This window comes from Microtus oregoni, unplaced genomic scaffold, assembly GCF_018167655.1.
Source record: "Microtus oregoni isolate MIOR12 unplaced genomic scaffold, Mior012 000018F_ref0000195, whole genome shotgun sequence".
Taxonomy (NCBI): Eukaryota; Metazoa; Chordata; class Mammalia; order Rodentia; family Cricetidae; genus Microtus; species Microtus oregoni.
The window spans coordinates 33,925,889-33,953,325 of record NW_024543077.1 but is presented as its reverse complement, the minus strand read 5'-3'; the positions used below and the strand labels follow the sequence as shown (position 1 = coordinate 33,953,325).

General features: G+C 38.9%; 1 protein-coding gene across 3 annotated transcripts in view; it reads left to right on the top strand.

Moving 5' to 3' along the window:
- Positions 1 to 27,437, top strand: part of Tmeff2 (transmembrane protein with EGF like and two follistatin like domains 2) — a 268,529-nt gene that overhangs the window by 3,710 nt on the left and 237,382 nt on the right. For all 3 annotated transcript variants that reach the window (XM_041668473.1, XM_041668472.1, XM_041668471.1), the window contains 3 exons: positions 1,441 to 1,550; positions 9,592 to 9,721; positions 15,185 to 15,211. In XM_041668473.1, the coding sequence (XP_041524407.1) occupies positions 1,441 to 1,550; positions 9,592 to 9,721; positions 15,185 to 15,211 (267 nt within the window). The remainder of the gene's footprint in view (positions 1 to 1,440; positions 1,551 to 9,591; positions 9,722 to 15,184; positions 15,212 to 27,437) is intronic.

The following is a 27,437-nucleotide window of genomic DNA, read 5'->3' as shown; positions in this document are numbered from 1 at the left end:
TCTGCTCTGGGCTTCCCGGAGTGACAGGCAGTCCTTTTGCTCATTCAGTCCCTGTCAGAATACTCAAGCCTCACAGGCTGCACCCTACTGAAGCACTAATTGAAAAGGCCCCAAAGATTGAAGCTATTGCAATCTTTCTGGCTTGTTCTACGTTTCCTTGGGAGAGCCTCTAGCCTACCTTGAAGAACTGCGGTAAGATAGCTTTGGCATTTTAAACTTCATAAACATGCCTGGGCATTTGTCCTCACGGTTTGATGCTGTCTCGTTTTAGCAAGTGTGTTTATAGCCTTTTATTTTCTGTAAATAAAATCCTGGTACAATAGAATGAGGTGAAGTTTTGTAGAAATATAGGTGAAAGGAAGGGTCTGTAACTGTCGAGAGGGTGTGATTATTAAGTGTAACTTATAGCTGGAGGCATGCACAATTCTAAGGAATGGCTACGATAAACCCCAAGAGGCAATTAATATATGCCAATCCAGTTTGGGCTTTCTTAAGACAAGTTGAAATTTACAGTTCCATGATATCTGGGTCAGTAGATTGACTGTTCTGCTTTGGGTAATTTCTAAATGTGGCATTTTATGAAACTCAACATGGATCTAGCTTATTCTTGGCGCCTGCATTCCTGTAGGCTATTTTTTTTTTTTTTAGCGAGAATAAGTTCCACCTGGGAACAAAACATCCTTAAATTTGATTGTAGCTAATGTTGAATAGGACCAGTTTGCTTCATTCTTACCTGGTATTAGTACAGGAAAGAATTAACTTGAGTGTGACATTGGCAATGAAGAAATGCATTCTGAGCTATACATCTCAAAGGTGGGTGCACTAACTAAAGAGAATGACCTGCACTTCTAGCAAGGTTGTTGAGAACTTGGCAGCCCCTTCCCACCCCTGTTAACTGAAAGGTGATCAATCTTCCTTTGAGCCTGAGAGACCTTCATAGAAAACGTCAAGCCTGTTTATCTTTATTATTGAGGTTTTGCTTCCTCTTTGTCTGGAAAAAAATGTCAACTGAGAGTCATTTTAGACCTTATAGCAAAGAATAATTAAAGATAAAGAAATACTAGAAATAGCATCCACACGCCATCACCAGAGTTTTCATAAAATGTTGAGTTTGGGTCACTGATAATAGTCTATTTAGTGAGGGGGGATGAGGAAGCTGAGAAGCAAGTATCAAACTTCCATTCAAAGTCAGCATTAATTCAAGCTAAAATTCAAAAGATGATATCGAAAGGGAATGTACTAGGAAACTGGTATAGAAGTATAAAATATTATTGATCCCTTCTCTAGATTTTGGGATTGTTAGTAGAAAGCAACCTTGTGGAACATCGGTGGCTGCTGAAGTTAAATTTTAAGAAAATTCTGTTAGTGCCACAAAATAGCATTCTCTTAAAAGAATTCATAGCATCTTCAAATGACTGGAGCATTCTCTTTGAACTTGAGGTTATGATGACAGAGAAAATGATCTCTTCCTGTGCGACACCAACACCTGTAAATTTGACGGGGAATGTTTAAGGATTGGAGACACTGTGACTTGCGTCTGTCAGTTCAAGGTAAGACACCTGCTATCTGCACCTTCGATCCCTTACAAAGACTGCAAGGCAGAGAGTTGCTTCTGCAGCCCATCACTTGGCATTTTATAACTATGCAGATTCAAAGGGAGGCTGGCATCACGCAAAGGTACTGCCAAGGGAGCAAGCTGGTGTCAAGAAGACATGCCTTTTAGAGACTGGTGTGTGCCATAGTTAGAAATGCCACTGGAGCCAGGCAGCTTTGGGTTCTACTTTTTAAATGTGGAACACATGCTTTTATAGGTCAATTGACTGAGGGTACTTGTCAAAGGTCAGTGGCTATAAAGTGTGAGTTTGTGTTTTTGTTCTTCTTTTCCTGAGTTGTCATCTCTCTCTCTCTCCTTTTAAACTCCATAGTTCTTTGTTTTAGTGGTCTTTCATTTCATTATCCTGTCAATATGAGACAATTTTAAGTTGACTTCTATTAAGGTCACTCCAAAACTGCTGTGCCAATTTGGAAATGATGAACCTTGTTAATCATTGTTAATCAAGGGTTTTCAGAATAGCACATTAGATGACAACGGAGTCTCCTAGGAACCCAGATGAGCACTTAGAGCCTCAAATTGAGTCCTAAGCAGAAGAAAGGTGCACTTTGCCATGTGTCATGGTAGTTTGCAACAGTATAAGCATATTTTTTACAAAGGGAAGTATCGTCAAAACTAGTTTCCAAAATTGAATTTAATTGATACTACCATTGTTGTTATTAAGTTATTGAATTGCATTTAAAAGCACACACTAATATCCAATATATACTGAGTCAGTATATATTATATATATTATACTATACTATATTACTATACGGTATATAATATACTATACATATTATATCTAATATATACTACACTCGAGATTAAGAATGCTTCCAAAATTCTATGAAAAAAGAAAGTTACAGAACAAATAAAAAACATAAGACATATCTACATACATGATTTAACATACAACACTGAGAAATGATTTAATATTAAATATTGAGAATTTGTCTTGGTGGAGATAAGACAATTCACATTTAAATATGACTCAAGTTACTTTTAGGTAAGATTAAAGTTCCTTGGGTATTATTTTCTCCTTTATGAGAAACAGCGTGAGCCAATTGGTAGTTTACAATTCTTGAAGATATTGCCCTCGTATCATAAATGTGTCTGTGACAATCACACGCACGTGGCATCAACTTTCAAAGTCTCTACCACAGCCAGTGGCAAATCACGTTCTCCTGATGAGCTCCGTGAGGGTGGTGGAGTGTGATAAGTTTAGGAATTATAAACCAAGTGGGAAAAAGCAAGTCAGATAAATGACTAAAGGCCCATGGAATTTTACAGATTTTTGAAAATTGTGTGATCCCCGTGACTTTCTCTTACTTTTGTAACCTAGGGTAGATGCAGAAAGTAAGTTTGTCAGTATCACAGAATGATTCATGAAGACCATTCCTCAAACGGGAGCTTGTCTTTCTGATACTTCACCTAGAATAAGCGAAACTGGTAGACTTCTAACTGGGCAAATGCAGGAGATTGAAATACGTCATTTTCTTATTAAAGGAACCGTGTTTGATTTTTAGCTGTCACGGGGGGAGAGGGGGGTTGTCAACCAAGTGATTTATACCTTTCATACATCGGTCAGCCAATATATATTAACTTAAGTAATTATGGAGTAGCTTTCAAATAATAAATGAAAATATATGCTCCAAGTTTATATTTTTTAATTTACTACTGGATTATATTGCTATTAGTGTGTGTTTTACAATAGTCAGTCTTTCAAGAGAAAAAAAAAGATCTCTCTAGTAGTAAATTTATACTTTATGCGTTATCAGAAATATTGAACATCTAAATCAAAGTGATGTCTAAATAAAATTGTACAAATCACATGAAAATGAGAAACTACGCTGAGCTGGGAGGCCTTTTGTTTCCTCTCAGTCTTTAGGGATTGTTGTTGTTGTTTTGTGGACTTGTTTGTTTTTCTTTTATGTCTTCCCACTTTTATCTGGCGAAAAGGATGAGATCTGAAAATCTCTTCAAGATAGTATCCTAAACTTTTGTTTCTTGTGCAGTTTCATATACAAGCATGAGTGATTCTATATAAAATGGGATGTGCCATTAGTCTTTCTGGATGTGAGATAAATTTCGATCATAAATATGCATACTGTGCATAACTTATAATGTCTTGCAGCATGTGTTATTACCCAACACTAGAATGAACATATATGACCCTGATTTCCCTTAGATGCCTTAACAGACATTAATTCCCACCCTTCAAAACTCACTCAGTGACTACAACTAAATTCGGTAATTTTGGTTAACTGGCTCACTTTTCATTTCTGTCTTTCCTCTATCATTCCTTTCTTCCCTTCTCCCCTCTTTCTTCTACAGTACTGTGTTGAAATAAGGAGCGGCGGGCTGCATCCCGGGCACCTGGCCGCCCATGTGGGGCTGTGTCCCGCCACCCGGCTAGCTTTACCCAAAATAATTACACAAAACTGTATTCTTTTAAACATCGCTTGGCCCATTTTTATCTAGCCTCTTCTAGGCTAGCTCTCGCACCTGGACTAGCCCTTTTCTAATAATCTACTGTAGCCCAAGAGCTGGCTTACCAGGAATGATCTTAGCCTGTGTCTGCCTGGACTGGGAGAATCATGGCGACTCCTGACTCAGCTTCTTCCTCCCAGCCTTCTGTTCTGTTTACTCCTCCCACCTATGTTTTAACCTATGAGGACCAAACAGTTTCTTTATTGCTTAACCAATGAAATCAACAGATTGATATATGACACTCCCACATCAGTGCTGGTGATTTCACCCAGGGTCTCACATGTGAGAGGGAAGTGCTCTACCAATGACATACATTCCTTTACATCATTGATAAGATATGGAAAGTTATTTTTGTTAATATAAATATTTTACCATTAAGTCATTTTCCTAGAGTTTGAAACCAACTGATATATTTATAAAGCACCCCAATTCTAATTTTTCAATATTATTACGCATGCAAAGAAGAATTCCAATAATGCAACAGTGCCAGTTTATTATAGACGATAATTAATAACCAAAGCAATATAAGTTGAACATCTATAATCCATAAAACCAAAATTCTAAAATACTCTCAAATCCATCATTATATTTAAAATGTTTTGAATTTTTTTAAAAGCATTTTAGATTTGGTTTTTTTTATAATATGGATGCTCAAAGGGCAAAGTCTACGCTGACATCTGACAAATGGCGAAATTTCAAATGTTATCCTCCTAAACATTTTGGATAAGGGGTACTAAATCTCTACTAGTAATTCTTAGATAATGAAACAAAAAATTAAAATGCCGTGCAATCCTGTTCATCTTACCTTCCTATCACAGTACCAAAAGATACACTAGTCAATCTGGTAAATCAATTGTGAAGAAAAGACTGAGAGGCAGTAAGCAGATGAGCGGATGGATGAAAGGAAGGAGGGGAGGAAGAGAGAAAGACACAGTTGTTCTTAGTTCTGGCCACAGAGTGACCAATGACAATTTTATGAGTTTAAATTATGAGGTAGATTTATATTTTCTCAAGAATATTCCAATTTGGGCATTAAATATTTGCTCTTAATAAACCAGGTCTTATATCTAAAATGTCCAATAACTGGGGTTGCTTTAAGTTTTGCCCAGAAGTTAGAGACTAAAAATGAAAGTTTATCTTATTGATAGATCTGTAGTTTTGATGAGGTTATTAGAAGCAGCTTATCTGCACTCTCTGTTATCACTGATATGGAGTGGTCATTCAAGGCATGCTCAGTTCAGGGCTCTAATTCATGCCTGACCACCAATTGCAGAGCATGGCTGATCTCTGCCCCTGACTCTCTGCATGGGCTACTTTGGGCTTTGACATAGCATGGTGGGTAAGTTTCAAGAGCAAGCATCCAGAGATAGAGGAGGAGCAAAGTAAAACCCATGTTCTTCAGTGACTTGACATGGAGAATGACAGCCACACCCACCACAGTCAAAAACCTACCCATTTAAAAAACCATAAACAGTATACATGCAGGGAGATGTAGTCCCAGAGAAGTAAAAGTTACTGGTGGAATGGTCAAACTACAACACATATGGATTTTTAAACATTTTTCTCCTCCAAAAGAGTACTATATTATCTTAAGCTATTCTTCCTCAGTCTTTGACAACTGGGAATATAACAGAATTCACTTAACATCTGTTGAGAACCATCTCCATGCCAGACGCTGTGGAAGGTGCTGGCAATAGACGCAACTTAAGTCACATTTAGCTTCTAGAGGCTGAAATCTCAGCCTGAAAATCCTTAACCAAACAAGCATCAAATCACGTGAAAACTTGTATGGTCTTTTTATTCCCTGGTAGCAAAGATGAATTCCATAGATCTCAGAGATTCAAGCTGTTGGCTCCATTAATGTAGTGTGTGGCTGTCTTAAGCAATATGAAAACTAGGGAACAAAGTCATCCTACTGAAAACATGTATTTGGAAAATAAATTTGAGATTTTTAAAGACATAAAGAAAAACAGAATCACTTATACCTCTTAGAAGTTTATGTAACACTTACATTTATAGATTTAACTATAATCTGAGTTCTACTTTTCTTTTTTCTTCACCAAACAACCATGCAGACTTTTAGTAAGTTACTAGACATCAAGTTTCCCTTATTCAGACCGTGAACAATGCCATGACTATCTTCATCAACCATTTTTCATGAATCTGGTGTATTTCAGTGCAGAAGTTAGCCTATTCTCACCTAGAGCTGTGGAGTATCTACCTTTGTTTCTAATTCTACAAACAGTACTTCACCGTGAGAGCTAGTTGATGACTCTGCCAGCAAAAAGTGTAACATGAATGCTAAATAATTCCCACGTAATAGGTGTTACTTATAACAAATTCTATGTTTTTAAAGCATACATTTCTTAGTTCTCCACATGTCCCCATTCACCAGTTCAGATGAAGAAACTAAACTATGGATGTACAAGGTTTTAGTCATGGAGCAACATAACCAATCCCTACGGGAAGATGGAGAGAAAGAGAAGACAAGACAGGACTAGGCATCCACACTTGAGTTTTGGTGCCTGAGAGCATCCGCTTCCTTCGTGCAAGTCATGGTACCAAGGGCCAAAAGCATCATGGTGATAATCTACAGTTAAGCTCTTCGCAGCTCCACACAAATCCCCCTTTTGGCTTCTGCATGGAACTTGGCAGCTCCGCTTTAAACACTGCTCACATTTGGCTTAGTGCATCCCACAGAAGTGACATACGAGCTCTCTATCAGTTTATTCTCTATTTTAAGATGCGTATCAGCATTGTGTCATCGCCCGTGACAAAGATAATAAGAGCTTCCCATCCTCCATTCAGTCCGGTGGCCTGATAGTTGACTCACCTTCTGAAGCACGTGAGAAGACAGAAGAAGAAAAAAAAAGTCAGAGTTAGATAGAAGAAATTGTGAATTCAAATAATCTGCACACCCAACATTGCTAATGAAAAGATGACCAGGGGCAAAAATGCCAGACCCAAGCATAAGAAATTTATAAACCAGCCATCCACATAAATTTTGACTCTTGTGTGTTTAAGGAAGAGGAAGCTAGCCTCTTGTCCCTATTGTTGCCATCTCTTTCCTTGACCTTCTTCTCTCCTCCAAGTTCTCAGACAGCACAGTAGCTTTAGAGACCTGTCAAAGTCCACCTATATTCTGCTGTCCCAGGTCCTGAACACTGCACATTTACCCAGTACTTGGCCATATTTGTCTTCTGGCCATAAATATGAAATTAGCACCAGTCTTAACTTTTCTTTTACTGTTTAAGAGTTATTATCGGAAAATTGAAATCTCACTGTAATTTGGCTATTGTCTTTGCCTTGAGTAACACTGGAGATACACTTACAGTAGTCAGAAATCAAATGTAATTTAATCTATCTATCTATCTATCTATCTGTCTGTCTGTCTGTGTATGTTTTCATGTGTGTGTGTGTATGTGTACGTGTACAGAAAGCTTATGAAAATGTACAGTCCACAGGTTTCACAAATCAGAAGTGAACTCCTTATGGAGTTGAATAGTAATGACAGATTACCAAAAGTCATAATCAAATCAATTTCATATGTAGCTATGTAAACATACTCAACTTATGAACCAACATTATAACTGTGGAATGGAATTACTCAATGCATATCAGGCATCCAGAATGCCTAGTTATTAACTGTGGAAATAAATTTAAAGATTTCTAAAATATCTAGGAAATCGTGCTATTAGCAATCATGACTATCATAAATGCCTTAAGATTTGGATTTGCTCTTTAGAAAAATACCAATTAGCAAAATTTAATATTTAATTTATTCAGTGGTATATAAAAGGCATAGCATGTGCCTTTCATTCAAAAAACACTGATTTACATCACAGGTAATTTGTCTGTGTGGAAGACTGGGAAATACTCAGAAACTAATGTGTTTATTGTGCAAGTATACAGACCTGAGTTCAATCCACACTTTTGATGTAAGAATCTGGGTGTGACAGTGCACAACCATGGCCACATCATGGGGAGAATGATCCCGGGATCAGCTTAGCTGAGTCTGGGGGCTCAAATTCAGGGGGAGACCCTTAACTCACAAATGAAGCAGAAGATGTGAGAAAGATATTTGATGTCAACCTCTTGCTCCCCACACAGGCATGCGCATATACATGAACTCACAGGCATATACACAAAATGAGTGCATAAATAAATAAACTTGTCAGGATGATAAAACTTTTGCTATGTAAAGTTAAGAAAGGATTAAATAGATTATTGTGAATAAAAGGATACAAGTGCTGTATGAAATTATGGAATCAAATATGCCTCAAGTTGACAAATTAATTCTCATCTCATACCTGTTTTATTCTTTTCCTTTGGCATAAGTCCTTGAGTTTAAATTTACATGCGATAAACTTTTAAGCATATAAACATGCATATTAAAATTTCCTTGAAACCTGGATAGGTTGTTGATTTATTTTTGTAGGTATTGTACAGCTATAACACATCCAAAGTTCAAACATTTTAATGAAAAGTAGACAACAGAGAAGCAGTTCCACGTGGATCTGCACGCATGGTATTCCTTCCCGTGTTTCTGGCATAGGCAAGCCTTGATGAATAATCATCTTGATCATTTCATTTGTTATAATTAAACAATGAAGTGCATCGGTAGTAGCAATCAGCAGATAATCACATCCTGGTGTAATTAACAGGTATAGGACACAGCCAAGTATCTCTAATGTCTAGAGTGTGATTATAATATAACGGTTGTACCCGGTAGGTTGCCTAATTTCCATTGTAGAAATATGTAGTTTTTATAATGAGCTTATTTTTTAAAAAATGAGCATTTCTCTTTCTGAAACAAACATGAAGAGTTATTATTTGGGATTTTCAACAAATTGGATATGCAGTTCACTACTTGTGAAAGTTTTTCTTCTATATTCCAAAGTCTTGCTTCTATCCTTTGTCTTTATCAATATTCAAAGCTTTAATGATAAGCAGTAATTAACAGATCAATCTTATCTGAATATTTCTTAATGTATCAATATTAAAATTAAATAGAAAAAAATAACCAAGGAGTAACTAAGGATTTTATTTTGTTATTTTAGTTTTGAAATTTCAGCCAAATAGTTCTGCTCCCAATACAGATAGCAGTCAGCTTTGATTTTAATAGCCTCACCTGGCTGAGCTGTTTGCTTTCACCATAGCAAATCAGCAAGGATACCTATCAGGAAAAATTAAATAATCGGGGCGTGCCTGTTGTTACATCTTTCGTGGGCTAATGGCTCAGTCCCTTTCGTGGAATCACCTAATCAATTTGAATACTTTGCAGTGCCTCTGCCTAAATCAAATGACAAATTGACCAACATGACATGACCCTTTGTCTATCTCTCGGTGATGCCCTTACAAAGCAAACCCTTGTAGGATGCGACACGGATCACCGACAACCAAAAGGAGTGTGGTTTGTTTTGGAAGTGGTTATATGTATTTGGGCTGTCTGAGGGATGCAGAATCCAATAACGACCATAGTGTTTTCTTTTATCTTTGTTCCTCAGTGCAACAGTGACTATGTGCCTGTGTGTGGCTCCAATGGAGAGACCTACCAGAATGAGTGCTACCTGAGACAGGCTGCCTGCAAGCAGCAGAGCGAGATACTTGTGGTCTCAGAAGGATCCTGTGCCACAGGTATGCGCCAAGTGCCCCTGAAAACCACATGGATTGCGAGTCCAATCCCTTCTTGTTTCCTCTTAGCTCCTAACATCAACCTCACTATCTACTGACTGTGGCTTCCATTTATTCTTTTTTTTTAAAGCCTTGCTTTCTTTTTTAAAAAAATTAAATACATCTGCATAAAAATAGGAAATGTATTGTATGACAACTGGTATCTTTAAATACATATATATTGGTTACCAATGTACAGACAGTTGAATCAAATAGAATGCCGCCTTGAGGTCCTACATATCAAGTTTATAGAAAAAGTGTTTGTTCAATTGATGGTCTCTTTGAGAAGGGGGGTTATCTCCTAGAGTGCATCTGTGCAGATTTGAATTCTGAAGTTAGCAAGTTTGTTTGTTTTTTTTTGTTGTTGTTGTTGTTGCTGTTCTTTTTTTTTGTGGAGGCACTCATGTTAGATTTTAACTTTAAAATGTACTGGATACTGTTTAGCAGATCATACTCAGGAATGCATTGCCAGTGTGAATAATTTACACTAACATCTGTCTTTCTGACACAGTTAAACTCAGATTCTTCGGAGCTCCTTAGTTATGTTGCTCTAGGAATGCTGGAAGAAAGGAAGAAAGAAAGGGAGGGAGGGAGGGAGGGAGGGAGGGAGGGAGGAAGGAAGGAAGGAAATCAGTCCATGAGCTTCTTAGCTTTTCAAGGTTATGTGTTTTAGTTTGTTTTCCTTTTGTTCTCCTGCTTCTTTTTCTTTTTCCATCTCTCCTCTCCTCCCTCCTCTCTCTCTCTCTCTCTCTCTCTCTCTCTCTCTCTCTCTCCCTCTCTCTCTCTCTCTCTTGTTTTGTGCCATGGTTGCTATAGGCCAGCAATTTACAGGCAGAGAAATAAAGCAACAACAAGAACACACAAACAAAAAAGCAATTAGGCAGAACTTGCTGAGGAAAGCAGAGCTCTAAAGCGGAGCGGAGCCCAGTGCAGGTCAGGCTCTAGACACCGCAAGCGCCTCCTCACTCAACAGGAGCACACCATGATAGCTACACTTACCTGCAGAAACTTTTGGGAGAGTCACAGTTTCCGAGAAAGACCTTTGCAGGTTCAGGATCAATAGTGATGCGATAGAAAAACTTCTTTCAAGAACTAGGATTAGGGAATCTTTGCTATAGAAGTCCCTCAGGGATAACAGGTCTTTGTCATGGTGTTCCAGGAGAAGCACGTGTTAGTGTGTTGGGGTAGGGTATAAAACGAGCAAGGGCTGTCTACTTATTATTAAGGGTGGATGGTAGTTAGAGATGCCCTGCTGACTCCCACGGCCTCCACAATGAAAAAGGACAGTCAATCACGGACGTTTCTCTGCTACAGAGATACAGTCATTCGATTTTGTGTTGGTTGCTAAGGGGTTTCTTCTCCTCAGCGATTCTTTGCCTCAGAATATGAGTGACCTATCTGGATGGCAAGCCAGTTTGGCCTCTGCTCACTACAGGTTTGGCAGAGCAGGTCATTGCCGTTTGGCCTGGAGTGAAAAGGGTGTAAAGGTGACCAGCAAGTGTCCCAGTCCGGGGGCAGGAGTCCTTGCGGAAAGAGGACCAGAAGGCTAGCCTTGGGCCTACGAAGAACACTCAGGAACAAACTATGAAAATAAAGTACTCAGCCACACCAAAAGACAAAGCAATAAAGAAAAACGATTTTGGAACTAATGGGACAGAAATCAATAGAATCACTGGACCTCAGGAAGGCTGTAGCTAACACTGGACTGGCGAAGAGTAGGAAAAGCTTTGTCTGTGATCGAGGAGGGCAGCTGACCAACTTGGGCATCACTGGGTGAAGGCCCGTAGGTAGGCAGGAGTTACAAGAGATAGAGCAGGAGCTACGGTTATGAAATAACAGCTGGTCCTAAAACCGGTATCCTTTCTCCCGCCCTCGAAGTTCCTCTCAGTGCACAGCCACCCTCTTGATTCATTCAAGTCTATTCCTGCTCGTCCCCAGTGTGCTGCTTTTACTATGAAAATAAATACTTAGCCAAGTAGAAAATTTAATCACAATCGAAGGAGCTGTCCTTACCTCATTTGCATGCTGAAATTTCTATGGGATTTAATTAGTCAGCCAGTTTAGCTGAATGCATCTTCTGTCGACTAGCGGATCTAGAAGAAGGGTTTTGGTCTGAGGAGTGATGGAAAAACCAGGCCTGACGGCAAATAAATTAGCTTTTCTTCATAATGTTCCTTTTTTTTTTTTTTTTTTTGGTTTTTCGAGACAGGGTTTCTCTGTGGTTTTGGAGCCTGTCCTGGAACTAGCTCTTGTAGACCAGGCTGGTCTCGAACTCACAGAGATCCGCCTGCCTCTGCCTCCCGAGTGCTGGGATTAAAGGCGTGCGCCACCAACGCCCGGCTCATAATGTTCCTTTTTATTTTTAATGTTCTCGGACACGGAGTGGAAGTGGCAAGGTGTATTCTCTGGGGACAAAAGGCTGAAGCGCATACAGTTGTTTATCTGTTTTGTGTTGCTAGAGATACGAGGCTGCTTTTTGATCCAGAGTGTGACTTCCTCGTAGCCAGGCTCATGGTCAGCTTCATGTCTCATCTTGTAAGAACTGGCTGATGCAGAAGCAGACTGAGGTCCAATGGTATCCCTTCTCTGCCGGGGTGTTTCTGCCTCCAGGCAACTTTCTCGGACTACTTATTTCTGGCTTGTCAAGATGACTCATCCTGCAATTGAGAACGCATTAAAGTATTTCATAATGAGACTGTTGACGACAGGGACCGTTTGCCCATCTAGTCCCATTATTCCCTAGCTATTCAAATTGGATCAAATCAAACACTACTCATGTGGACTAAATCTCTTGAAATTTTAGAAACATATGTGGGAGATAAAAGTCAAAATGCTGTCACTACTTTTTTCCTGACTTTCCCCCAGTCATCTATAATTGCCCAAAAGCCGAAGAATCAATAGGCAAGTTTTTGATTATCAACATTTTGATTATCGTCTTCCAGACAGTGCTCATACATTTAGCATAAGTTCTTGTTCACTACAGTCATTCAACAGAAGGAGTAAGTTTAGGAAGGTGGCTTAAGATTGCTCTTGCCATTTAGCACCCTAGGGCCTGTGAACATGGGTATCTTTCTCCTTATATGTGTCATATTCGAGAGGAGGGAGACAAACATCCCATTGGCCTGCCTGAAGGGAGTTCCCAGTTATATTAGGAAATGAGAAATGAACTTCATATACTGAGAATACATGGGCAAGATGTGTTAACCCTGCTGCTTCACAGCTTGTGATCTGGTCCCTTTGAATAAAAATAGTAGATAAATGAGCTTTCAAATTAATCCAGGCAAAGTCAACTAAAACACCTGTGAAGGTGTGCTCAGGGGAAACTTAGCAAACACTGACCATTTGAGCACTTAGTCTGTCCAAAAGAAATAATATTATCCCTGATGAGTGTTGTTCTAACTGGAGGAATATGTCCCTATAACAGAGAGAAATGCATAAGCCTTTCTTAATACTTTATCTTTATAATGTCATAGGACTACAGTTCTAGGTTAGTTCTATATTTTAAGAATATATAGGCAATGGATGCACATGCTTTTAATTCCTGTGCTCAGAAGACAGAGGCAGTCAAATCTCTGTGAGTTCAAGTTCAGCCTTCTCTACAAGGGGAGTTCTTGGAGAACCAAGTCAACATAGAGAAACCCTGTTTGGAAAAAAAAAAGAAAAAAGAAAAAAAAGATATATATATATAGATATAGATAGATAGATAGATATAAAGAATAAATATAAAACAAGTAAAATATATAAATATATTAAGAATAGATATGTTAAGAAAGTTATGTGTATATTTAATATATATTTTAACAAATACATATTTATTCATAACCAATATTGTTCTTAGCATATATACACATATATATTGCTGTAAACTATTTCTATCAATTAGCTCGTATTTAAGCATATGTCCATTCATGATGACAGTTAATGAATTAATTAATCTTCTTGTAGAATACAGTGTTATTTAACATGAGTTGCCCCAAAGACTCACTGTTCAACTGCCGTACCTCCATGGCAATGTTAATGTCACACAGGTAGGCATGTTGTATGGTGGATGCATTCACTTTCCCATAAGTGTTGGTTGTATGAATTTTCATGCCTCTGGCCACTCTATGTAGTGTTTCTCAGCAACATTTCAAAGAGACTAGCAAGAAGAAGAAATGTTTTATATTAATGAAGCTAAACAACAAACACAAATTTATAGAGGTGGTTTCTAATGTATGTCTAGAATCCTGTCTGAGATTCCACTGTAGAGCAGCAATAATATATCTGAGACTACCAATATTATATTACCTGGCTTTAACATGAGAAATCCACAAGGAAGCATATTTTCAATGCAAACAAATAAGTAAAGAGAAGATGATGTCTACATTTAGGAATAGATAGTTACTCAATAGTCTTGAATCAAACCAGGAATTGGGTATTTCTGGAATCTGAGTTCATAGATAGATAGATAGATAGATAGATAGATAGATAGATAGATAATAGAGAGATAGATACTAAATAGATGATAGATAGATAGATAGATAGATAGATAGATAGATAGATAGATGATAGATAATAGATAGATGGATGGATGGATAGATAGATAGATAGATAGATAGATAGATAGATAGAAAGAACCCAACTTAAAGAACTGGCAAGACTTGGAAGGGAGGGCAGGAGGAAGCAGAGTAAGAAACTCTACACAGGACTATTTTTCTGTCAGTTTCTCTTAGTGTCTGTTCCATTGTAAGCACAGAGGCAATGTTACGCTTACTTTTACCCATTTAAGACACAGCGATTTAGCTACAGACAGACTCCTCAGTATGTGTGGTCTGGAGAAGCATCTTGTCACACAAAATACTCCCTTTATCTCTTTTCATCTTTTTTTATGAGCAATTTGCAAGCATACAAGTCTTCGATATGTGTTTATTTGCCACGTATACTGTTTAATTTTCAAAATATGTTTACGGAAGTGTCTCCTTATTTTTTTTTTCTCTTTCTTTATGTCAAAGTCTCTAAATTCAGCCTGATCAAAATTAAAACAGGGAGAATGGTCAAGTTTAGGAATTTTCCAAAGCTGTTTCCTAACAGGTTTCATAAAAATTAAGAATTAAAAACTGTATCTTATTTACATATTATGTCAATAGAAATTAGATTAAGTTGAGGGATTAAATATTAACATATTAAATACTACTAATTTTCACACCAATGATACTTTCGCTGTGAGATAGTAAGCAAGCTAATGATGCAGTTTTGTGATCCCCAAACTTGGCAGGGGAAGGCGGGAGGAGGGCCTGAAATTCGGGACACACCCCCCAACAGAGCAAACTGTACATCAGTCCTGGTTACAGAAGACCCCGTCTTAAATGCAAAACAACCCCAACAAAACCCGTTGTTTCATACGTTTTTCAAGTGATTATGACCTGTCATTTTTTTTTTCTTTTCCAGATGCGGGATCGGGATCTGGAGATGGAGGTAGGGGTTGCTCTTTTTCTGTATTTTTGGAGATTTTGGTGAGTTACTGTGGATGCTTATTAATGCTACTTTCAAGCAGAAATCTAAAGAAACCAAAGTTTTGGATTTTTTTTAAGAAGGGAAAACTATATAAAAACTTGTCTTCCGAGTTTAGGTGCTATATATTCCATGCTTGTTTTTTGGTCTATTCATGAATCATGTCCATCTCAGTTCATCTTCCTCCTTCAAGTACTGGCTTAAGAGTGGATAAATTTGAAACACGTACAAACACTGCCGAAACCTCAAAATGCAAAACTGTAGTCGTGGTTAACAAGAGAGAAGAAGTTCATGAAGAAAATGTTCAAATATTTGGTTCTTAAATAACATAATATTGCCCTCAACCGTTGAGTACTAACATTAACACATAAATGATTTCCTATTTCAAAATATAAGTTTAAGTCAAGACATATTAGCTCATCAAAATGAAAAAATAAGCGTTAAGTTAAAGGTAACACAATTCTATCTTTTCTTCCAAGGTGAAATTAATATAAAATAATTTTAATAAAATGAGATATATTTTTTGTTTGCTTTGCTTTGCTTTGCTTTGCTTTGCTTGAGACAGAGTCCACTGTGTAGTTCTGGCAGACTTGGAACTCTTTATGAAGAGCAGTCTGACCTTGAACTCACAGAGATCCTCCTGCCTCTGCATCCTGAGCACTGGAATTAAAGATATATGTGTTGTATTTTATTGGGCCCAGCCAATTAAGATGTATGTTTTGATTACTTAAAGTATGAAAGAGAAAAGTAGAAACTTTACATCTTATATGCTTGCAAGCAAAGATATTTTATTTTCAGTGTAAACTTTCCTTGTACATACCCTAAAGGCTTTCCCAAATGTTTATAGACACTAAATAAGTAAAAAACAAATCCCAAAATATAATTATGAGATTGATAACATGAAAACTGATTTGAAATATAAATATCATCTCAATAATTTATTAGGCTTTGTAAAATAATTATGTCATAACTCCTAGCAAATCTAGAATGTGTTGAAACAATAAAGTTACACTTTGTGTTCAGGAAGATTGCTACACAATGCTGGAAGCTTTATCTAGTCTAGGAGATTTGAGTCTTAAAGAGAAAGGCTTAACAGTTCAAATGAGCTGCCCCTGGAAAGCACAGAGTTGCACATTGGCGTTCAACATTATTCCAGATGGGCTAAATCTAAGCAGCAGTTACGACTCAAATACAGATCGTGTTTGACATTACATGGTCATGGACCACCATTCCTGCTTTAACAGGCTTTCTTTACACCCAAGGAATCAAGTTGCTCATCCTTCCTAGGTGATGGAATCAGTACTCTGAAGAGAGATTCCTGGAGGCTTTGAACAGGAGAACCTGGGAAACAAATTAAATCTTAATATAAAAGATGAGAAAAGGGCAGTAACTTTTGCAGATGCTCTGCTGTTGAAATACTAAGAACTCCATCCAATTTTAAGATCTTGCTTTAGTAGGAAGTTGTTTCTGTGCAGAGTTCTGTCCAGTTTCTAAACATCTAACTGTGTTTGCAGACTGTTCTTACAATCATTCTGTTGAGACTGAGCTGTTCCACTGTCCACCCAACAAGTCTTGTTCTTTGCTATCATGTTTATAAAGAAAACAGAAATGGTCCACAGAACACAGAATGCCTTCGCCATGCAGCTGAGTTTACACTGCACACTGTCCCCAACCAATGTGCATCTTGTCTTGGTTGTAAAATAATAACCTGGGCTATCTGTGCCAGTAGCACTTCCTGGTTTTCATTTGTGGATAATAGCACAAGAAGGTGGAAGCAAAACCATACTCGTCCTTCCTCGTTCCTGTTAGAGTGAACCATTTTGGTCCTTGTGCTCTCCTGCCATCTGACGAAGGCTGTCCGCTTCTTACAGAAACCTTTTTTCTCTCAGCCTGACATTGGCTATATGGTTCCTAAGCAGCGGCACACACCTTTGGGAAACATTTTTCTGTCCCCGGTTTGTTGTGCTCTCTCCTCTCTCGCCCACTCTCTCTTCTTCACGATTCCTTTCAACTAGAGCTTCCTTAAAACAAACAAACAAAAACGTTATTGTGGTTGTTGAGAGAGAGTCTTGCTTTGTAACCAGTCTGACCCAGACAGACTCACTAATCAGGCCAGGCTGGTCTTGAACTCGGAGCATTTCTCCTGCTTCTGCTCACCAAATCTTAAGTCTACATACAGGAACTGCCATACCTGACCCAATTGCTTCATAAATATACTTACTGTAAGAAATAGGGCATATAACCCTTTGAACCAGTGGGTCTCAATTTTCTGAATGCTGCGACCCTTTAATATAGTTCCTCCTGTTTTGGTGACCGCCAACCATAAAATTACTTTCATTGTTGCTTCATAACTGTAATTTGGCTACTGTTTTGAATCATAATGTAAGTAGTTTTGGAGATGGAGGTTTTTTAAAGGAATAGAGACCCTCGGCTTGAAAACCACTTCTTTGAATTCTGAGGTATAATCTTTGAAATAATAAATGTTCTGAAAAAATTTAGCAATATGAATAAAAGTTTTAAATTAGAGACAAAACTGGGATGTTGGCCAGATTGCTTTTCCCCAGCTTGTATGTTATTATAGCCTATGGTACTAGCAGTTTTGAATTTTATTTAAACTGTTTATTCTAAGATGCCAAATAGCTTAGTAATTGCAATGACAAAGATGAACTCAAGTGCAGAGCATATAGCCCTGGAGTTGTCAAAACTGGGTTTGGCTTACCGATGCTCACATCCTTAGGATGGACTGTCTTTGTACTAAGGGATCCTCTAAAGACCTGGGGCTGAAGCTTTCTGTTGACCCGGGGTCATCCTTGGAATGGACTGCATGTGGTCGAACATGCTGTGCCTGTTCTAACGTGAATTGTAGGAACTGGGTCATCTTTGCAAGGGCCGTGGAAGCTTGATAGCTGTGCTTACCATGTCTTCTCTGACAAAAGTTCCTGTGAGTCTCCGGTGCAGAGCATTGATAGGACTAGAAAAAGAAGCAAATATGCCTACAAACACTTGCTAGGAGTAGGGGCTGTAATGAAATGGCTAGGGCCCCCAAGGCTAAACTCATTTTTTTTAAAAAAAAAAAAAAAGTATCAGTTTTACCTGTTTTAGATTGGCCAATGTTTTTTGAAATGGTTGAATCTCATATTAGCAAAGAAATTAGAAACTATATTAGACGTGATTATTTTAAGAATAATTTAACCTCTACTCATATGCACAGGGCATAACTGTTTTTTATCGTGATTGAGGGAAATTTTTATCCTAAGTAAAATGGATGCAAAGGTTTTATAATGTTATTTGGATACATTTTACAGTTTTAACTATTTTACTGTTGAGATCAAACTCTTGAAACTGTTCACTTTGTTACAAAAATGTGTTTACAGTGTCTCCAACATGAGCTTCCCTTTGTGTCCCTCTGTAAAGGTGTCTGCGGAGGAGCTAGGAAATTATTACCCCACATGGTGATGAGTGGTAGCCCACTTCAGGGTCTACATCTTCATCTTGCGGTGTCAGTATTCCTTCTGAATTGATTTGCACTTGGAGAACATTTGTGACAAACCGTAATTTCATGTTTTGTGTGCTAGGAGATAAAGCGTGGACCACACGCCCAAGAACTTGAGAAAGCGACTGAATACGATTAGCAATGTCGGTGCTTATATGTATGGGTATGGAGATTTAGTGTTGTAAATAAGAAAGTGGTGTGTAGGAGGCTTAATCACCTCCTATCTACCCACAGACTTCCTTAGGCAACAAATACCGAGGAAGGGAAAGTATTAAAGCATCCTCCGCTCAAGATCTAGGACTGTGTGGGTGCTGGAAGGATCCTCTAGCCGCTGCTTTTCTGCGTCTTTAAGCTATCTTAGAAACACGAGGCTTTGAATAGTCTTCTTCATTTCCTTTTACAGTAGTTTTGGATTGCTTACACTCTCACCGAGTTCCTAAAGAGAAAAGGTCCAAAATGAAACCCATATCTTTGTTCTTGTTGTTGTTGTTGGTTGGTTGGTTTTGGGTTGGGTTTTTGGTTTTGTCTTTTTGAGACAGCGTTTCTCATGTTGCTCTGGCGGTCCTGGGACTCACTCTGTAGACTGGGCTGTCCTGGAACTCATAGAGATCACCCTCTACCTGCCTCTGTTTCCCGAGTGCTAGGATTGAAGGTGTGCGCCACCACTGCCGAGCTGAAACCTATATTTTAACAGCTAAAATATTTGCAGATGCGCTGTCCTGCTGTACTTGAGGCAGTATCCATAATCAACTTTTTATGACATCTTCTCAGAGGTCTGAAGTATTTGTGGAATTAAATGTTTATCTGACATACGTGCTATAGATTCAACAGTATATTGCTATTTCGTAAGAACATAGCCAACATACGCACTTTAGAGTTCTACATTTCTAGGAAATTCTCACTCTTCTGTTTCTTGAGAGGAAGTTTTCTTTATAGTCAAGCTGGCCCCAAACTTGGGATCCTCCCACCTCAGCCTCATTTTCTGTTTTTACAGACACACATTACAACAGCCTCTAAGAGAACTTTGAAATGGATACATGTTAGAGACGCCCAGTAGCAAGTGGAATTCGTATCTGGTATTTGTAAACTTCACATGAATTTCAAAGTAATTAATCTTATGATCACTCTAAAGCAGAAAGCCGATTTAGATTTTTGTTGGTACTCCGTGCAAAGTTCCCCTTTCCAGTTGCCTTCATATAATATTACTCAGGATTTCAGTAATTAAAATATTTACTTCGTATACAGTTTGGCACAAACAAGGAAGGAAGATAACACATCAAGGAAGTCTCAGTCATTACGGCTTAGGGGCCTGATCCAAGCTGGTGCACCACCCCAAGAAGTTGAGAACTCAAAAGTTGTGTTTAAACAGTCTTTTCTACCTCAGGGAAATCGGTTGATTTGAAGTCATGTGTTGCCGAGGCACGGGGGCAAGATTTCTGGCATCTGTGATGTCAATCATGACCGTTTATTATCCTCAGAGAGATGACATATTAATTCTCCTCTCTCCACACAATGGGAAAACTTATGATGCTGATTATAAAAGAGAATAATCCCCCGCAGAAATAAAGCATTAAATACACTGGAGATAAAAGAAATGAATATTCATTTCATAAAATGCTTTGATGTTAGAGGTTAGTAATTTTCTCTTCCATGTTGTTGTACTCCACCCTGGCCTCAACAGCATTTTCGTGCCGTCTTCAGTTACGGTCACAGCCAAGTCTGGCAAACACAATCTACTCCACAATGATTTTTTCCCCATTGAGTTCACATTGCAGCCAAAGTCTGACAGACAACAGTGGTAAGCAGCTCCAGCCAGAAGAGCGACTGGATAAAGAATCCCAGCAATCGCACAAGAACTGAGGTCTTCCAAGGCACAAAGAGGGAAGCAAACAAGAACAGTCCTTTTTTTTTTTTTTCCATCTCCCACACCCAAGAGCTGCTCTTCTGCCTAGTAATGGGCATGGAGCCATCTAAACCCCAATTGGAATCTTGACTTCCATGGCTCAGAATCCATCTTTCTTTCTCTTTATCTCAAAAACAAACAAGAGGGAGATGGACGAAGGGAAGAGGAGCAGAATTAGTGAGGAAGATGTCATGGATGGCAACTCTGGGAAAAAATATAAAAGGCGGACAGAAAAAGAAACAACGAGAGAGATGGAAAGGCAGGTGAAGGAGGGTGAAGCCTTGGCTACGAGAACAGCTATGGAGCAATTTGTTTTCACATATGAAAACCATTAGACAAATCAAAATGATTTCCCTTTAACGAGAGCAGCGGTCATTTCTGAAGGTCTTGGGAGAGTGGAATGAAGGCAGCAGGCTTTTCCAGGTGATGCAGTTGGGTTTATAAAAACCGCAGGGAAGGAATGCTAATAATCCTGTGCAGAATAGTAGACGTGGTTTTGAATTCAGTATCCAGAGATTTGCAGTTCTAGATTTTTAATTGGCTTGAATGATACCTATTAAATTCTTTTTTTTTTTTTTTGGATTTTCAGTCTCCTTGGAGAGTCATTCATTTTATTGCTTAAACAGGCTCACAACACTTAAGGGAAGACAATCCTAATAAACAAGAGCAGAGAACTTTGAACCCTGTGAGATCAGAAATGGAGTTACAGGAATCCCCATTACCTTTGGTCCCAACTCCTATTTTCTCTGAGAGCGTAATTTCTATGAAGAGTTTCATAAGAATAACTTGAGTCACTCAATTAGTAGCTTTAGGTCCATGACTTAAAAATGTTGATGCTGGCCTAGGCATGACAGTTCAAACTTGTAATCCTAGCACTCTGAGAAGCTGACAAAGAGGATCAACTGGACTACACACACACACACAGCAAGTTCTAAGTCAACTTGATCTACACAGCAAGACTCCATTTCAAAATAAAAAACAATGACAATAATTATGACTTCAATAGAGTTTCTTCTGTTTAGCAAGACAGTAGGCTCTGCTGGTAGAAGACAGCAGAAATCAAAGGGCTGAAACAAAGAATGGATAGGAAACACCCAGAGAAACTATGATTATGTAAGATCAAAGAAATAATAAAAACTTCTCAAAACTAATTGCTCAAATGAAAACGTGGAAGGTATGTCAATATGGGCTAATCAATATTTTTACAAGAAAGCATTCCCATCAGGGCTATAAGCATTGCCATTTTCTAAGAGGCTGTGGGGTTTTTAGAAACAAAGGATTTAAAAATGGGTAGGAAATTGTCTTCCCGTTCTTGCAAAGGTCCAAATATGAGTTAGCTAAGTCCATGAGCATGCTCATGTAATTACTTGTAAATGTTTCACGGTTTTAAAACTCACCATTGTAACATTAATTTATTTAAACACGACAAGAACTTTCAAATGTGTAGGTGCAGGTTAAAAAGGATGGCCCGTCTTAATCATACCCCAGTTACAGTAACCATGGCAGCCAACCCAATTCTCAACCTTGAAGAAGGAAAGAAACCTATAGACTTCAGGGTTAGTCTACCTCTCAAAGCAGCTGCTTGCAATAACTACACCAGACCTCATTTTCTATGCTTACATAGATTATCAATTTTGCCAAAAGCCTTAAGAAATTTACTAACCCGCCTTTTTATCCTCTCCCATTCCTGCTTTTTTTTTTCCTCTTAAATCTCATGCTCTTTTCAATCATAACACAAAACGTGCGTTTCTGTGGCTGTCTGCTTCCCATGTTGGACTCGCACTTCAAGGCTTATGATTGGTATCCATTCTCTTCTGTTCTTTCCCTCTTTGTTCACCATGTCAGTCTTCTACAATTGTTCTCTCTATGGTATTTGGTGGCCTTTACATTTTTAATGAAATGCATATTATGAAGGTGACAATAACATGACAAGGCCACAGTTCACTGTTGGAGGAGAGGCTGCTTGTTGGTTCCCTGCCACCCGGCTAGCTTAGACCGGGAATAATCACACAGAAACCGTATTATTTAAATCACTGCTTGGCCCATTAGCTCTAGCTTCTTATTGGCTAACTCTTACATTAATTTAACTCATTTCTATTAATCTGTATATCGCCACATGGCTGTGGCTTATTAGGTAAAGTTCCTAGTGTCTGTCTCCAGTGGCTCCATGGCTTTTCTCTCTCACTCTGCCTTCTTCCTCCCAGCATTCAGTTCCATCTTCCATGCCTACCTAAGTTCTGCCCTGCTAATAGCTCCAAAGCAGTTTCTTGACTCATTAATGAAAATCACAGCACACAGAGGGGAATCCCACATCAGTTCACAGCACAGCATCCAGACCTCAAGGTTCCGTGGACTGGAGCATGCTTTCCAGATAGCCCGCTCTGAGCAAGTTGCTTAGACCTGTCTCTGCGTCTGCGATAGGCGAGTTTTTAGTGAGAGGTTCCGTGAGGTTAACCTTTCTATACATGAATCCTGCCTTAGAACAATAGCATTTATAAGAGTAAAGAAGCGGGATAGGGACAGAAAGGCTTTGAATTGATGCAGGAGATGAAAGTCAGAGCCAAGCCCAGCCTCGTTCCTGAGATGAGAGGCCTCTGCCAGTTCTGATCAGTAGGGATGATGCGAGTGAGCCGTGATACTCTGCTATTGATCACCTCCTACATGGGACTCACCAAAGGTAGAGTAAGTTAAGGCAGTTGGTTTTCTTTGAGGACATATCTAGCAGAAGGGGGGGACTCAGATGAGCTGTCTGAATATAACACTCTCAGGGAGAAAGAAGGAAAGATGTGGGCAGTGTATCACAATATCCATTACTAATCTGATCGAGAGAAAATAAAAAACAAAATTCCTATCCTTTTGGAACTTATTGAATGAGAAGAGACAAACATATTGTAAGAAAATATATAAGGAAAAAAACAACAGCCCGTGAGTTCTACGTGGGGGTGGGGGACAGTGGTAATGGAAGTGAAGACATTGCTAAGTTTTGGGGGGATAATTAAGAGGACCTGAGGTGACACAAGATAGTGGAGGAGGAACCAAGTTTGTGGATAAGCAAGGGAAGGACATACAAGGACAGTTAATGCCTAGAATGTTGCAGACCGACATGAGAAGGTATTTGGTTAACAGTGAGGGAGGTGGAGCAATGACCTCACATAGGGTCCTAAAGAAGTTCATCTCTACAGGAGCTGAGGGTCTAGAATGGGCTGATGATTGAAAAATGCAATTAGCTCCATCCTCCAGGCATGCATCCAGCGTCAACGTTGGCAAGGAGGTTGGAAGATGTGTGCAATTAAATGATAAATATAAGGTCAGGAGAGATGGCTCAGCAATTAAGAGTGCTTGATGCTCTTGAAAAGGACCCAGAAGTCTGGTTACCAGGACAATGTTGCTCCCAGCTCTCTGACACTGCCATTGCTGTCTGGTCTTGCTGGCTCTCTGGTCATCTGCACGTGTGCACATGCATGCACACACGCGTGTGCGCACACACACACACACACAAATAAACAATAGGTAACATTCCTGTTGTCTGGTTGTGGTTGATTTTGACGAGCTGTCTTCAGACCCTGGAGGAACCCTTCTGCTACTCTTCTGAGGAATATTGTCTTTAGTGACTAAAATTCTGGATTTTTCCTGTCATCAAATACAATGTTCTTTTCTATTGGAAGTTTAATTGAAGATTCGAACTTTCCGATTTGGTAGTTTTAAGCAAGAATTAAGAAAATTCTCTTATTGCCAGATGCCATTTAAGCAAAGGCATGGACCAGCATGCTGCAATGCGTGCCCAATTGCATTGACTTGGTTTGAAATTTGAATCTGAAAGTAGAGCTTTTTTTTCAATATACATATACATGTACATATAGATGTACATACATATTGTATCATATGTATCATATGTACCAATGTGTACTTAACACAGAACAGTTCTGTTTTCCATGGCAAATTCCACACTGGTTATAGCTGAGGGAGTCTAAAGGAAATCCAGGATTAAGCAGAAAACAATATACTTAAATGAGGCGAGCATCCTGTTCCTCAACAAGTGAAGCCTAAAGAATTCTTCCTCGGTTATTGGGCTGAGTCTGAAAACATACAAGTAAAAACCCCAAACTTGTCATTATGGATGAGCCGCTCACCTCTCTCAGAGAAGAATAAAAGAAAAATTAGCTGCGTACTCACATAACGTGGGCTCTATGTTCTGTAGCTCGATCATTTCAACCGGGTCCATTCCTGCCTGGCTAAATGATATCACTCATAACATAAACTTTTATTTCATTTTCCCGTTGTATTTTTACTTTTTTTACTTTAGAGCATGACTAATTGGGATGCTGGTTTATCCTTTTTTTTTTTCTCTTGGTGAAGGCAACAGACAAAATACCTTGTCGGCAGTATCAGTTAGAAGGGTCAATCAATTCTATATCTACACGAAAGGGTGGTCTGTAGATTTAATTGGCTTTGTTGAGAAATTTTATGTGGTCGTGTGAAGAGGGAGATAGAGTGAGCATCCTTCTAGACAGCGTCTGTCCTCGCCAAGGACTGTGACACACAAAGCAAAGTGAGTCTTTATAGCAAGTGGGACTTCTGACATATTGATTTAAATGCTATTGGCACCCATTTAATGAAGAACTCATTTGACTGTAGATTACCGCCAGTTCTGGCTACTCACAATCTAGTGTACGGTTGAATCCTCAAGAGCTGTGGAGTTTCACAACGCTCAGGAATTTGTTCAGTTACTCAAAAGACAACTTTCATCACTGTTTGGATGTGGTTATCATTGAGAGTAGGTGTTTTTTTTTTTAAATATAATTAAACAGAAACAGCTGTCTGTTAAAGATAAAGAATCACTAGAAGAGCTATTTCACTGCATCTTCAATATGGGGATGGAAGACATTAAATACCTACATTCTGGAAGCTCGTGTCCACACTCCTTTGAGGTCTAGGCTGCCCAGCCATGACCAGGCATCAATTCCTGAGTCTCCCCCCTCCAGCCTTTCACTAAGAGAGCTCCCGTATGCCAGGATCTGCTTTGAAAGAGAATATGGCAGAGTAGACAGCAAGTTCAGTGTTAATATAGCACAGTGTGAATTTTCTACCGTGAGTTTTCAAGTCTAGGCCTCCAGACCCTCCATCATTCCCCAGTCATAGGCCCCTTGGCAGGCATCTCTTGTCTGCAACATTGGAAAGAGCTTTTAGGCATCTCATCCTAAAACATTTTTTTCCAAGCACACTCAGAATAAGCATGGTAAATAATCACCTAGCTATATTATTCTCTTACACAAAACTCAGAGATGGCTGTCCACCCTCTTTAGACGAAAACTCAGTCGTCCGCTTAGGGGAAACAAAGATCTCAACATCAGTCCCGTTTTTGCCCCTTCGATCTCAACACTCACCTTTTTCACCCTAGACTTGGCTCATCGGCGCTCTTCTTCACTGACGGGGAAACAGTGTTAGTTGGCTTCATTTTGCATCTCATTGATTTTCCTTTCTTTTCAGTAAATCCTTCTCAAGTATTCAACTAAATACCACTGACATTACAAATAAAGTGTGGGTTATGAGGCTATCTGGGATCTCTATGTACTCTTATCAAGCAATGGGTAAGTTACCAGACTTTCAGGGGTCTTTTTGAGAGGTCTTTTTGACCTTGGAGAACAAAGGCCAAAATACTGACTGTTCTTTATATTTATTATGTGTATGTATAAATATATATACATATATACATGTACATCTATACACATAATATATTTATTATATGTATGTATATATAAATGTATATATACATACACATATTATATATAAAATATACATGTACATACATTACACTGTATTTTTGTGTGTGTGTGTGTGTGTGTGTGTGCGTGTATACCACAGTGCACCTGTGGAGTCCGAGGAAAACCTACAGGAGATGCTTCCTTTCTTCTTGTTATGAGGAATCAAGAGACTAACATTAGGCCTTCTTGTTGGTGGTGCAGTCTCTGACCGCTGAACTGTCTTGCCCACTGCTTAGCTGCCCTTCTTATTCCCTTTCTCTGTTTTAGTTCAGTACCCTAAGCTGTGGCTTTTGAGCATCTACAAGAACAGCAGCAACAATCTTGAAAAGAAAATCACGAATCTGGGTTTTAACTTTTGAGTGTAACCATTTATGCAAAGTCTATAAGTAAAAATTAACATAAATCTTATTTTTGCTAAGACTCTCTTACATCTCTTTGTTCAAATAATCACCTCATGTCAGCTCTGTGTTGCGTCCACAGTCACACTCATGGAAATATCTGTGTAGGTCGGTGTGCTGCTGGCGGTTATTCATTCACCTCATTCAAAACCCAGCCCTGTGGATTCTCTCTGAGGGTTTGTGAAGATAACCACGGCCTTGGTACTAACAACAAAAAGTGACCAAGTACCTGAATGTTTCTGCCTTTGACACTGATTGCTATAGTTGATTTAAATTATTTTTTTTCTGTTTTATTTACCTCCTCTTCCTTTTCCTCTTCCTCCTCTTCCTCCTCCTCTTCCTCCTTCTCCTCCTCCTCCTCCTCCTTCTCCTCCTCCTCCTCCTCCTCCTTCTCCTCCTCCTCCTCCTTCTCCTCCTCCTCCTGCTCTTCTTCTTCTTCTTCTTCTTCTTCTTCTTCTTCTTCTTCTTCTCGTTCTCCTCCTCCTTTTCCTCCTTCTCCTTCTCCTTCATCTTCTCCATATTTTCATTATAATCATCATCATCATTATTTTTATTGTTTTTTTTTTGAGACAGGATTTTGCTGTGTAGCCCTGGTTGTCCTAGAACTCACTCTGTAGACCAAGCTGGCCTTGAA